Source organism: Natator depressus, chromosome 6, assembly GCF_965152275.1.
Source record: "Natator depressus isolate rNatDep1 chromosome 6, rNatDep2.hap1, whole genome shotgun sequence".
NCBI classification, from domain to species: Eukaryota; Metazoa; Chordata; order Testudines; family Cheloniidae; genus Natator; species Natator depressus.
Window position 1 is genome coordinate 589,439 of NC_134239.1, and position 12,266 is coordinate 601,704.

General features: G+C 52.8%; 1 protein-coding gene across 1 annotated transcript; it reads left to right on the forward strand.

The window, feature by feature from the left end:
- Positions 1-2,495: 2,495 nt before the first annotated feature.
- Positions 2,496-10,512, forward strand: LOC141989796 (uncharacterized). The gene is made up of 3 exons (XM_074956712.1): positions 2,496-2,941; positions 6,905-7,279; positions 10,021-10,512. Exons 1-3 carry the CDS (start codon positions 2,692-2,694, stop codon positions 10,281-10,283), a joined length of 888 nt encoding a protein of 295 aa, XP_074812813.1. The 5' UTR covers positions 2,496-2,691; the 3' UTR covers positions 10,284-10,512.
- The last annotated feature ends 1,754 nt before the right edge of the window (positions 10,513-12,266 follow it).

Sequence of the window (12,266 nt, forward strand, 5' to 3'; positions counted from 1 at the left end):
TGTCTGTGCAATCTGAGCTCTGCCCCCCTGTGCTTATGCACAGTTATGCTACAACTTTTCACTATACAGTAGCATAAAGTTTCTTAAATAATACAGAAGTAATGATACAGTGTTTTTTCCTGCAACCTTAGATGGCCCACTCCAATGAGCACTTCAAGACACCCAAGCCTTTGTTCTGGGTGTCTTCACGCTCCTGGCAGATGATGGCTCATGCACTAACCTGGAGATCCTGTGGCTGCCCAGCTGATTTTTGGCTTGTCTCATGCTGGTGGGAGCCCAGTGGATTTGACCCTTGCTGTGAGACTGGATAGGAGTGATGTTGCAATCACACCTCACTGGGGTCAGATCTCCCCGCTCCAGGCTAGTGTCAGGGCTGGTTGGTTGCTGGGGAATTGGTGACTTTTCATATGTTAACATATATAGTAGCATCTGTGACGAAGTGGGGGGTTTTCTTGTTTTTTTCCTTGTTTTTTCCACTGGTTTGCATGCGGGGGGGGTGGGACTCAGTTTCCCTGGGTGTTACGGGTTTAACGAGGTGATGGGAGAGGGAGTCTGTGGTTACCCAGGACCAGCGAGGGAACTGGGGACCCCGGCCAGTGGCCTGGAGAATGGAGACCCCAGTGATGGGTGACCCGGGGACCCGGAGGCCCAGCTCGGGAGTCCCAGCCGGGTCTGGCCAGTGGGGGGACACTGGGCTGCGGAGAGAGGGGACCCCGGTGACCGGACCAGCCGGTTCCAGCCAGAGGGGCCAGAGCACAGAGGAGAGGGGGCCCAGGTGACCCTGTTCACCTGGAGAGGAGACAATGGACAGAGGGGCAGGGGGGGCTTGGGGCCAGGGATCTCAGAGGCCCAGCGGGGAAGCAGGGGGTCTCAGGGCTGGAGAGAGGGAGCAGGCAGAGCCCCCCCGGATGCAGGGGAGACTGGGATGTGCCGGGCTGAGGGAGGCCAGGCCTGGGGCACAGAGAGTTTCCTGGGCTGGGTTCAGACGCTCAGTAAACCCTCCTGTTTTATGCCGGCTGAGAGTCGCTCCGGGCTAGAGAACAGGGGGCATTGCTCCCTCTGGGAGCGGAAGCCCGGGGGGCCAGAGCGAGGGGACTCCCTGAGGGGGCCCACGGCAGAGACGGGCGTCCTGGAGGCTCCGAGAGGTGCGGTTCCAGGAGGCGCTGGAGCCCAGGGCTGGACCCCCGCGCGAGAGAGGATCCCCGAGAAGGGCTGTCACACTGAAGGGGGCTCCCCCCAGGGACCGCACAGGCCCGAGAGGGGTCAGGACCTGGGAGTCCGTGACAGCATCATTTTAGTTCATTCCTCAGACTCATCGTGTCCAGGGGGATAGTCCCAGTGCGACATTTTTTCGAATGAAGTGCGGCCGCTGGTTCGGAGCCGGCCGTTCAGTCGCAATCTCAGCCCGGCGCTGCGAGCCGGCGGGCCTGGGAGCCCGGCGTTCGGGCCCTCAAACCAGAACATCGCGCTGGAGCCGCTTCCTGGGGCTGGGCTGGGAGGGCGAGCGACGGGGGGCTCCCGAGGGACTCGCCTCGCGTGGCTGGATGGATCTTGTGGAGGAGGAGTAAACCTTCTGCAGAATCCCCCAGCAAACATAACAAGCCAGATTTGGGTCTCATTTATAATCAGCAAAGAATCCTGTAGCCAGGCTCTGCCCGTTGATTTCCTAGTGAATCCTTGCTGGACGGCTGCATGGCCATCGTTACATTCGGAGATGCTAATTAGATAAAACAAACACTTAAAACCACAGGCACAAAAGATCAGCACTGTTCTGCCTGTCACTCTGCCCCGCTTTCCACCCAGCTGTTACTGCGCTGTCTGGTCTCATCCTCCCTGCAGGGCCTCTGTCTGAGAAAGCCCCTTCGCTCAGCGGTTTGTCTCTCATGTCAGCAGTGAGCTCCTTAAATCTGAAGACGCTGCTGCACTCTGTCGGGGGGGGGGGGTGTTACTCTAACTCTCTTTTGTTTGTGTTTGATGGAAGCATCTTTCACAAAGTCATCCAAGAGATGGCGAGTCCAGCACTTCCCTGGGGAGTTTGTTCCCGTGGTTAATCACCATTGGCACCAGCTTTCTCACATGAATTTGTCTGCCCTGCTCCAGGCATTGGCTCCTGTTCTGCAAGGAGAGTGGTCACTTTGGATAAGCTATTACCAGCAGGAGAGTGAGTTTGTGGGGGGGGGGGTGAGAAAACCTGGATTTGTGCTGGAAATGGCCCAACTTGATTATCATACACATTGTAAGAAGAGTGATCACTTTAGATAAGCTATTACCAGCAGGAGAGTGGGGTGGGGGGAGGTATTTTTTCATGCTTTGTGTGTATAAAAAGATCTTCTACACTTTCCACAGTATGCATCCGATGAAGTGAGCTGTAGCTCACGCAAGCTTATGCTCAGATAAATTGGTTAGTCTCTAAGGTGCCACAAGTCCTCCTTTTCTTTTTGTTCTGCCTCTTTCTGCGAGAGCGAAGAGCCCTTTAGTACCGGGTATTTTCTCCCCTTGGAAGTGCTTCCACACTGCAGTCAAGTCCCCTCCTAATCTTTCTGGTAAAGTAAACAGGTGGAGCTCTTTCAGTCTCTCGCTGGCAGGCGTTTCCTCCACCCTCAAGTAACGTTTGTGGCTCTTCTCTGCACCGTCTCCAGTGGTTCAGCAGGACCCCCGAACTGGACGCAGCATGCCAGCATCGGTCTCACCATGGTGAAGCTGCAGGTTAGAAATAGACAGGAGGTGTTAGACGGACCCAAGCCCAGAGCACGCTTTGCGTGCTGGGCTGGTTTCTATGGCTCCTCCCTTAGATCAAAACAGACAGCCCCATTCTCCTACAACCAGCACGCCCTGACCGAGATCTCCCAGCACACTCCCGCAGCCAGGCTCGCTGAGATGCAACCCCTCCGGTGTTTCTCCATCCTCCTGCTCGCAGTCTCAGTCAGCTCCCTGGAGAGCGGTAAGTAAGAGACGTTTATTGGTACGCCAGGACTTGGTCAGCATTGTTATGCCTAATATGTATATTTGTGCCAGGCACTGCAGTAAGGGTGCCAGTACAAGACACAGGACTTGTTCGCTGCTGTGAAAAGAACCATATAAACGGATCATTTCTTTCACACACAGACATGAAAAGATGCAAAGTATTTAATCATTGAACAAGAAAGATTAATTTAAAGTTTATAAGTTAACTATAAAAAAGCTCAGACTACCCACCCATCTCTTTGCGCACACAGATTGCTCCCCGATGAGCCTTTCCTTACCTATGGGTGACAGCGTAAAGGGCTTGTGCGTGTTTTACTCTCTCTCCGTTGATGTAGCCAATAAAGAGATCTGAGAATGGACTAGAGAATGACAGCGCCACAGTCTGTGTTTCCTTGGAAGAAGCTGCTGATTTCTCGTCTCCCACCCACTCCAAACTCGCACTCCTTAGAGGTTTCTTCTGTCCGTCAGGTTGTGAGCCGCACTCAGTTCGTCTTTCCCCCTGCTGAAAAGATGGAGACAGGAGTTTCCATTGGGGTTTGGTGTGTTACAAGGAGGACTCAGGGACCAACCACTCTCCTTGGTCGGTAAGGACAGACCAAGCAGCAACAGCTGGGAAACCTCCTCTAAAATCTGAAGAGAAACTTTGTGTGAGAAGAGTTTTGAGTGACAGGAGCAGCAATTGGGGAAGACTGTAAAGTCTCACCTGTAAAGAGACTGAAGACGGTCGATAAGCCATGGCTGAAATCAGTCCTGCCACAATGCTTAGAGATCAGCTCGACCACTCACTATTCTCTGTGTCTGAGCATTTATAGTGTGGTGGTAAACGGTACTGACCTCGGAACTCATTCTGGCCCAGTGGACAAATGGAGAGTGGGTAGCATAGACGTATCAGCCCCTTTGAGCAGGTCTTACATTTCCTGAACAGCTTCCTATTGTCACGTTTATTTCTTCACGGCATTCTTCTGGCTCTTTGTTCAGATTCTTGTGAATAAAAAGGCAGGTTTCAGTAGGTCTCTCTTGCCCTAGCAAGAGTTTCCAGCTCAGCATTAAGTGAGGGTTGCCTTCCTGCCCCTGAGCTGTTGATACGCCCACTCTTTGTAACACGGATGCTTTCAGTGGGACTCGCACGCCTGAATGCACTGCGGTCTTTGGAAAGTCTCCCCCAGCACTAGAACTAGGAAAAGAAACTTTTGAAAAAGGCTCTTTGGTGTTAAATCGCCACGATCCCAGAATCGCTGGCATGCGAAGGCAAGTGGCGTGCCCCTGATTCTCCATCCCTTGGAGGCTGTAAATCGCAATGAGGCGTCTTGCTCCGAAAGCTCCACTCTGGCTCACCTGGTCGCTCTGTTCCGGATGCAGGAATTGTTGGGTGAGAGTCCCTGGGGCAGGACGGGCACCAGGGGCCCTGCTGGCATCGACAGCTGTGCTAAGCAATGCCTTGGGACCACGTCTACGCTGGCCATTTTTAGGAAACCTACCACGAGGGTCTAGCCAACAGGCTGGTAAAAGCGCCGAGAGCCAGTCTATGCTATTATTACACATTACCTGCATTGCCGCAGTGCCTAGCAGTCCTGGGGGAAGACCCCGCAGTGCCAGGCGCTGCACAAGCCCAGCACAAAAAGACGGCCCCTGACGGAGGCGTTCGATTGTGGCAGTGCTGGAGTGACAGCGGGTGACTTTTGGGAAAAGCCTTCTTGCAGACCAGGGCACAGCGTGCAGACTGTTCCACCATCTCTTCTTAAATGTTGCCCTTACTTTGCTATGGGTAATTCATAGACTCCACGGCCAGACGGGAACAGTGTGATCATCTTGGCTGACCCCCCAGCATAACACAGGCCAAAGACCTGCCCAGAGTCACCCCTAGCGCAGATCTCTTAGGGAGACGTCCAATCAGTGCTGGAGAATGCAGCACGAACTGTGGGAAGTAGCTCCAGTGGTTAATGCCCATCACACGTCTTATTTCCGGTCTGAGTTTGCCTAGTGTCAACTTCCAGTCATTGCATCTCGTCTTCTAGCCATTGGATCTTGGATTGGACTTTCGGGGTGGGGGAAGAAGGGGGGAGCTGGGTCTTCGTGCTATATGCATGTATGTTCTGTACACTGGAAGTTCCTAGTACCTCTGATCCAGCCAGTGCAGACTCTGTTTATTTCACCACTGTGAGACTGGCCATGGCACGGGCTCCAAACGTTTGAGAGTATTCCATTGCTTAGTTTGTATTTCTCATTATTCTGCCCTTTACTGCAATGTAGATACTTCTTAAAGTGCACTATGTGATGGACTTCCCTGCGGTGCCACCTGGAACTGGGGTACCTCTGGCATACCAGTCTGGGCCCCCTCTCACACTGCACGGTTGTGACAAACGGCAGCCGGCCCCGGTCCTGCACTCACACAAACCTTCACACAGGCAGGGACACACCCAGCTGCAGTTCCATGAAGGCTTCTCCTCAGCCGCTCATGAGCTAACAGAGAGATTCCAGCCAGCTCTCCCCCAGCTCCACAGCCTAGGACCCCAGAGCTGTCCTGTCTTGCCCTGGTCAAAAGCCTGGCCAGCCTAGTCTGTTACTCCGTCCGTCCGCGCTCCAAGTGGAGAGGACCATGCACCCGTTTTTGTTCCTGAGCAGATTCCCCCATTCTCCCCCGATTCCCCCATTCCCCCCCCCAGATTCCCCCATTCCACTTCTAGCAAAACACACTGTTTTAGGTAAAAAATACCAAACAGATTTATTAACTACAGACAGAGAGATTTTAAGTGAGTATAAGTAGTGAGCGTACAGATCAAAGCAGATTACCATAAGAAATAAAACAAAACGCAATCTAAGCCCCATAAACGAGAGAGGATTTGAATCAAGCGGTGTCTCAGCCGGTTAGCTAGCACAAGCAGGCTACAGCTTTTGCGTACACAGGCGGGAATTCATCTGGCCCGCCTGGGCCCCCCTTCCCCAGTTCAGTCTTTCCTCTTCAGGTGTTCTCAGGTGTTGTGTTGTAGGGAGAGTGAGGCCCAGTGGTGATGTCACTTCCCCCTTTTATAGCTTCTTCCATGGGGCGGGAAAGAAACTCATTGTCCCAAACAAAGTCCCCAGCACAGTTTGTGGGAAAAATACAAGCACCAAAGTGGAGTCCAGCATCACATGATCTAGTCACGTGTCCTTGCCCGCTTCGATGAGTCATGGCAGCCATTACCCGTAGTTGGGCTGAAGTGTCCACAGGAAAGCTTAGCAGGTGAGGATAAGCTTTTCCCAGGGCCCGTTGTCTTTGCTGCTGGGCCATTCTGCCCCTCCACAATGTGCTGGCTAGACGGGATGGAAACTACCCTGTGGGTGCTACCCAGGAGCAAACACATTCGAAGTTCAGATCCATAGTCAATATTCATATCTCCAGATTCAAAAATGATAAACACACACACAAATAGGATAATCATAGTCAGCAAACCCTAACTTTCCCACTCACACCTCACATGGCATATTTTGTACAAGCTGCATCATAATTGTTTTAGAACCATATCCTAATGATACCGCCAAGAGGAATAGGGGTGTAGTGTCACACACTTCTCCAGCAGAGAGAGGGCATCGCAGGGGCCAAGAACTGTCCTGATACGATGATTGCTAATAAATGACAGGCAAGATTATCCCACAAGACAGGCTCTATTCTTCAGCTACATACTGGGCTGATGAAATGCAACCCAAGGGACATCATGGCTGTCAGGCCTCTCAGAACCCTGGGGCCTGAGATCTTGGGGTCAGACATGCAGAGAAGAGAGCTGACATCCTCCTGGGAAATTCCCTTTCCCATCTGGAAGCTGCCGCAGTGGTGAGAAATACAGGATTTTCGGATGGGAGGGAGCGTGTCCCATTAGACCATCCAGTGACTTCCGGCCTGAACTGCTGCTTCTCAATGGATCTGTTCAGAGATGTGTATTCTCTCTTTCTCTCCTCCCTACAGGCCGGTGTCTGAAGCGGGTCGGCGAGTTCTCCGTGCTGCAGCAGCCCCCGCGGGCGGTGAAGGAAGCCGGAGCCTCTGTAGAGATGAACTGCACCCTGGCACTGCCCCCGGGACACCCCAGACCCAGCAGCGTCCTCGTCACCTGGCACAGGGGGCAGAGAGGGGACGGCCTGAGGGGCACGGGGAAGCTCTCCGAGGTGGAGGAGCTGCGAGGGCGGGTGGAGACGGCGTGGCTGCAGAGCGTCTCTGCCAGCACCCTGCACATCCACTCCCTGCAGCCCAACGACTCGGCCGTCTACCTGTGCCTCCTCCTCGTCTTCCCCTCGGCCCAGCCCTGCGCCCTGGAGGGGACCGGGACCCGCCTGACGGTGACAGGTACGGGGGGGGTCAGCACCCCTGGGCACACCGCACAGCGGGATCCGCCGGGAAGAGGGGAATTAGCGCATGGGATTAAGGAGCTAATGCAGCCAGCTGGTGGCCTGATACTGCAAGGGGTTTAAGCAGCCATCGGCGGGGCCCGGAGGAGCTGGGTACACTAGGAACTGCTCTTTCCGATCAAACTCTCCATTATTATTGAAATGTAGGTAAGTCGGGGAGCCCCCTCGTGGGCACTCAGAAATCGGGGTAGCGTACGTCAGGAAAGAATGAACTTAAGCCAAACCCATCTCAGGTGCTCTCAGACGGGGTTAAGGGCATCGCACCAAAGGGTCGCATCCATGTGTAATGAGGCAGGTTCTGGTGGGATCCAGTGGAGAGGGGCCAATTTAGGACAAACTGCTTAAAGCAGGGCAGTCACCGCCCAAGGCTGGGGTTTCTGTGCCCACCAAGGCAAACCCAACCAGCCAGACAGAGAGGACTTCGGTCTCACCCCACTGGCTAACCACAAGTCACACAAGCAATTCCCTCAGACACCCCAGTTTCCCAGTATCCCCACCAGTGCCCCTCGTTATGGGGACGAATGGTTATGAAAACTAATGCCCCAGTAAAAGAAAAAAGGTTCCCTCGATCCCAAAGGACCAAGCCCCAGACCCAGGTCAATGTACAAATCAGATCTTACCCACCAATCACGCTGTTGCCAATCCCTTCGAATCTAAAATCTAAAGGTTTATTCATAAAAGGAAAAAGATAGAGACGAGAGCTAGAACGGGTTCAATGGAATCAATTCCATCCAGTCATGGCCAAGTTCTCGGCTCAGGCTTGCAGCAGGGATGGAATAACAGCAGGTTCAAATCCCGTCTCTGGAGAACATCCCCAGCTGGGATGGGTCCTTCAGTCCTTGGTTCAAAGCTTCAGGGTAGCAAAGTCCCTCCAGAGGCCAGACGCAGGATTGAAGACAAGATGGAGGAGCGGCAGCTGCCTTTTATAGTCTCTTGCCATGTGGTCTCTGCTTTCTTTGTCCCAAGGACAAGCTGCCCATCCCGTGGCCTGGGAACACCTCAGAGCTCTGTCCCTAGGCAGGGCCCTGCGCACCTGGCCGAGTCCCCAGGTGTGTCTGCCTTCTCTCAGTGGGTCAGTTGTGTCGCTGAGGGTCCTTAATGGGCCACCCAGCAGGCTAGGCAGAGCTGACCCCAACTTGCCTGGGGTGTCCCCCGGAAGCATAGCATAAGTTTGGAATACAGACAGTATAGAGCCAATACTTATAACTTTAAATACAAAAATGATACATGCAAACAGATCGCATAATCCTAACCAGCCAACCGTAACCTTGTCTTAGACACCTTATTTGACCCCCTTTATACAAGATTTGGTGCTAATACAGGACCTTGGTTGCAACAATGATCTATACGGTCCCAGCTTATGTCGATAACGTCACACCTTGTAAGGAAGTTAATTGGCTAAATCGATTGTGCACAGGGGCCTCGTCAGTAACACGTTTAATCCCAGGCTGGCCCCCAGGCCCGTGCTTACGTCCCACTCAGGTCAAAGCAGGTATGAAAATTAAGCACGTCTAAGTGCTTTGCTGAATCGGCGCCTTACTGACGGGGCAGGTTTTCAAACCCCGGCTGCCTTTTCCGAGCCTGTGTTCCTAGTGCACATCAGGCCATTTCAGTGTCTGGCCTTGGCTGACAGCCATTCTCTGGTGACCTCACCCGCTCCTGTGGCCCCACTGGAGAGGAAGTGGGTAGGGCGCTAACCAAGCACACTGGAGACCCCAATTCAGTCCCCAGCTCTGCCACAGACTGCCTGTGTGACTGGGGTCAAGTCACTTCACCTCCCCAGGCCTGAGGTCTCCAGCTGCCCAAGGGGGTACTAGCACCGCCCTGCTTTGCTGGGGGCCCTGCGGATAAACACAGGAAAGTTGTGGGGTGCTCAGATGTACCGGGGAGGAGCAGGCTCCGTGGAGTGAGGAGGCAGCCGAGAGCAAGAAGCAGCGACGGCTCGGTGGGATGGTCCCTCCTGGCGCTAGGAGGCTGTTGTCCTGTGCGTGTGACAGTCTATCCTGTTGGCACAGACATGTCTGATGTCACAAGACGCGCTCAGAGACGGGAGGGACCGAAAGCCCAGGTCAAACATGCAGAGCATCACACAGCAAAGAAGCCAGAAACACAAGGGAAGGGGGAATGCTTTAAACGAGGGTTGGTCGGCAAAACCTGGCAAAGCTGTGGTATGAGGGAAAATTCAGTTCTCAACTAAATGAAATCTTTTAAAAAGCATTTTCCACAGAAAATATCCAAATAATGTCCAAAACGTTGGATTTCTGGACCAAAGCAGGGTTTTCAATGCAGAGTTGAAATATTTTCTCTTCTCACGGAAATCTTCTGCGGAAAGCAGCACCCCCATTTGCCGACTAGCTCTGGTTTGAAGCCTTTAGCGAGAAGGGCCGTGAGGGGGTCGCAGGAGCCCTAGCTGCGATTTGAAGGTCCCTTGGCCCAGACCGAGCGTAGTTAGTGGAGTAGCTCTTGGAGGTGGAGAACGCTGCGTGTCGGGAAGCGTTGGGTGTTATATGTCCATCGGGGAAGTCTCCGAGTCTGAGCTGTCTGTAAAACCGCCATCTATAGCTCGTGCCACAGAGAAAGCAGGGTCACGGGAGTGATGTCTGGCAGTCAGCTGCTCTGCCCCCCAAATGCGGAAACACCACCAAATGCTGAGCCTCGGTTTCCCCTTTCCTCCTGTAGGTTTCTCTGCTCAGGGGAACAGGACCCAGATCAGATCAGCGCACAGGGAGCTGCCTGAGCATCACTGGACCATCCGGCTGCTGGCGCTGGGAGCGGGAATCGTTCTCACGGCTGCCGTTGTGCTTTGCCTGCCCAGGAGGAGGGGAGGTGAGAGGCAGGAACAAAACCCCTCCTGCAGCTACCGTTGTGAAGCGGCCACCCGAGGTGTTCCAGGTCAGGGCATCTCCCTGCGCTTCCCATCCAGTCACACCTCCGGCAGGTGATAGGTCAGCAGAGTGGCCTGGGGCATGCTATCGAGCATGAATTCTCACTGCATTACAGGGACCCCCGAATGAAACTGGAGAAACCATTTCACAGACCAGGACTCAGGAGAACAACCAGAGCAAACTCCTGCTCGGCGGCCAGCTCGGAACACGCCCGGGTGGCAGCGGATCGTGCGCGGGAATCGGAGCATCTTCCAGCTCAGCTCCTGCCCCCACCCCCTTCATGCCAGAGCAAAGAGCTCTCCTTTGCAAACCCCCCTTTTCACGTGCTTCTGACTGCTCCAGAATCCTTTACCGGGGGGCCGGCAGAGGCTATGGGACTACCCTGCTGCCCCTTGCAGCACGGCTGCCTTCGGCTAGGGAGGACGGGGGAGAAGCCTCACCATTTCGTTCTTGCTCCTCTGCCGACAGTCAGTGCGGCACTCACCTCACTGACCTCCTCTGGGCCCTCGGCAACCTTCGCCATTCGCATCGGGGCCAGCGGCTTCCTGCCACCCTCCTGCCACGCAGCGCTGCTTCTGCTCCTGCTTCGTGGGGAGAGACCACAGCCACAGCAGAGAACGGCTCTTTGATGGCTCTGAATTGCGTACGCTTTGGTCCAGGTTTTATTTTTGGTAAACTCTATAATAAACTCTGTATTTTTAACAGTGGGCGTCAAACGAATACATTTGATTTCAACTCTCAATTCAGTGCCATGCCTGGCTGTTCTCATTCTTACAAAAGCCACCAGTAAAAGCATGCAAGGTAAGGAAAGTGCTGTATCGTCCCCAAGATAAATAGTCCTGTCAAGGCTGAGACTATGTACTAGCATGTCTTAGTCACTGAAATATCAACAAACCTTGCCGGGATGCTGTAATTGTCCCAGAACCAAGCAATAAAAACTCGGGAAATTCAGAGTTCAAGTTACACTTAAAAGAAATCGGAATCTGTTCAGGTATGCCAGTGCCCAGCTGAGGCACCCAAAGAGCCGTAACCGGGCCAAGCAGTGACATACAATCGCTACACGATTATTATTATTATTATGGTCAGAAAAGGGAATTTCCATCCTGTGGCTATTTCAACATTTATTTTCATCCCAATTCGGAATTGTCAAGGTTCCCTCCCCACTCTGAACTCTAGGGTACAGATGTGGGGACCTGCATGAAAGACCCCCTAAGCTTATTCTGACCAGCTTAGGTTAAAACTTCCCCAAGGCACAAACTTTGCCTTGTCCTTGAACCGTATGCTGCCACCACCAAGCGTGTTAAACAAAGAACAGGAAAAGAGCGCACTTGGAGACGTCTCCCCCCAAAATATCCCCCCAAGCCCTACACACCCCCTTTCCTGGGGAAGGTTTGATAAGAATCCTAACCAGTTGGTACAGGTGAACACAGACCCAAACCCTTGGCTCTTAAGAACAATTTTAAAAAGCAATCAGGTTCTTAAAAGAAGAATTTTAATTAAAGCAAAGGTAAAAGAATCACCTCTGTAAAATCAGGATGGTAAATACCTTACAGGGTAATCAGATTCAAAACATAGAGAATCCCTCTAGGCAAAACCTTAAGTTACAAAAAGACACAAAAACAGGAATATACATTCCCTCCAGCACAGCTTATTTTGTCAGCCGTTAAACAAAAGGAAATCTAACGCATTTCTAGCTAGATTACTTACTCACTTAACAGAAGTTCTGAGGCTGCATTCCTGATCTGTTCCCGGCAAAAGCATCACACAGACAGACAAACCCTTTGTTCCCCCCCGCCCCCCCCAGCTTTGAAAGTATCTTGTCTCCTCATTGGTCATTTTGGGTCAGGTGCCAGCGAGGTTACCTTTAGCTTCTTACCCCTTTACAGGTGAAAGGGTTTTGCCTCTGGCCAGGAGGGATTTTATAGCACTGTGTACAGAAAGGTGGTTACCCTTCCCTTTATATTTATGACAGGGATAAAAGTCAAACTATCAGAAATTTCTATGTCATGAAACAAACATCTCTGAACAACTGTGATTTGG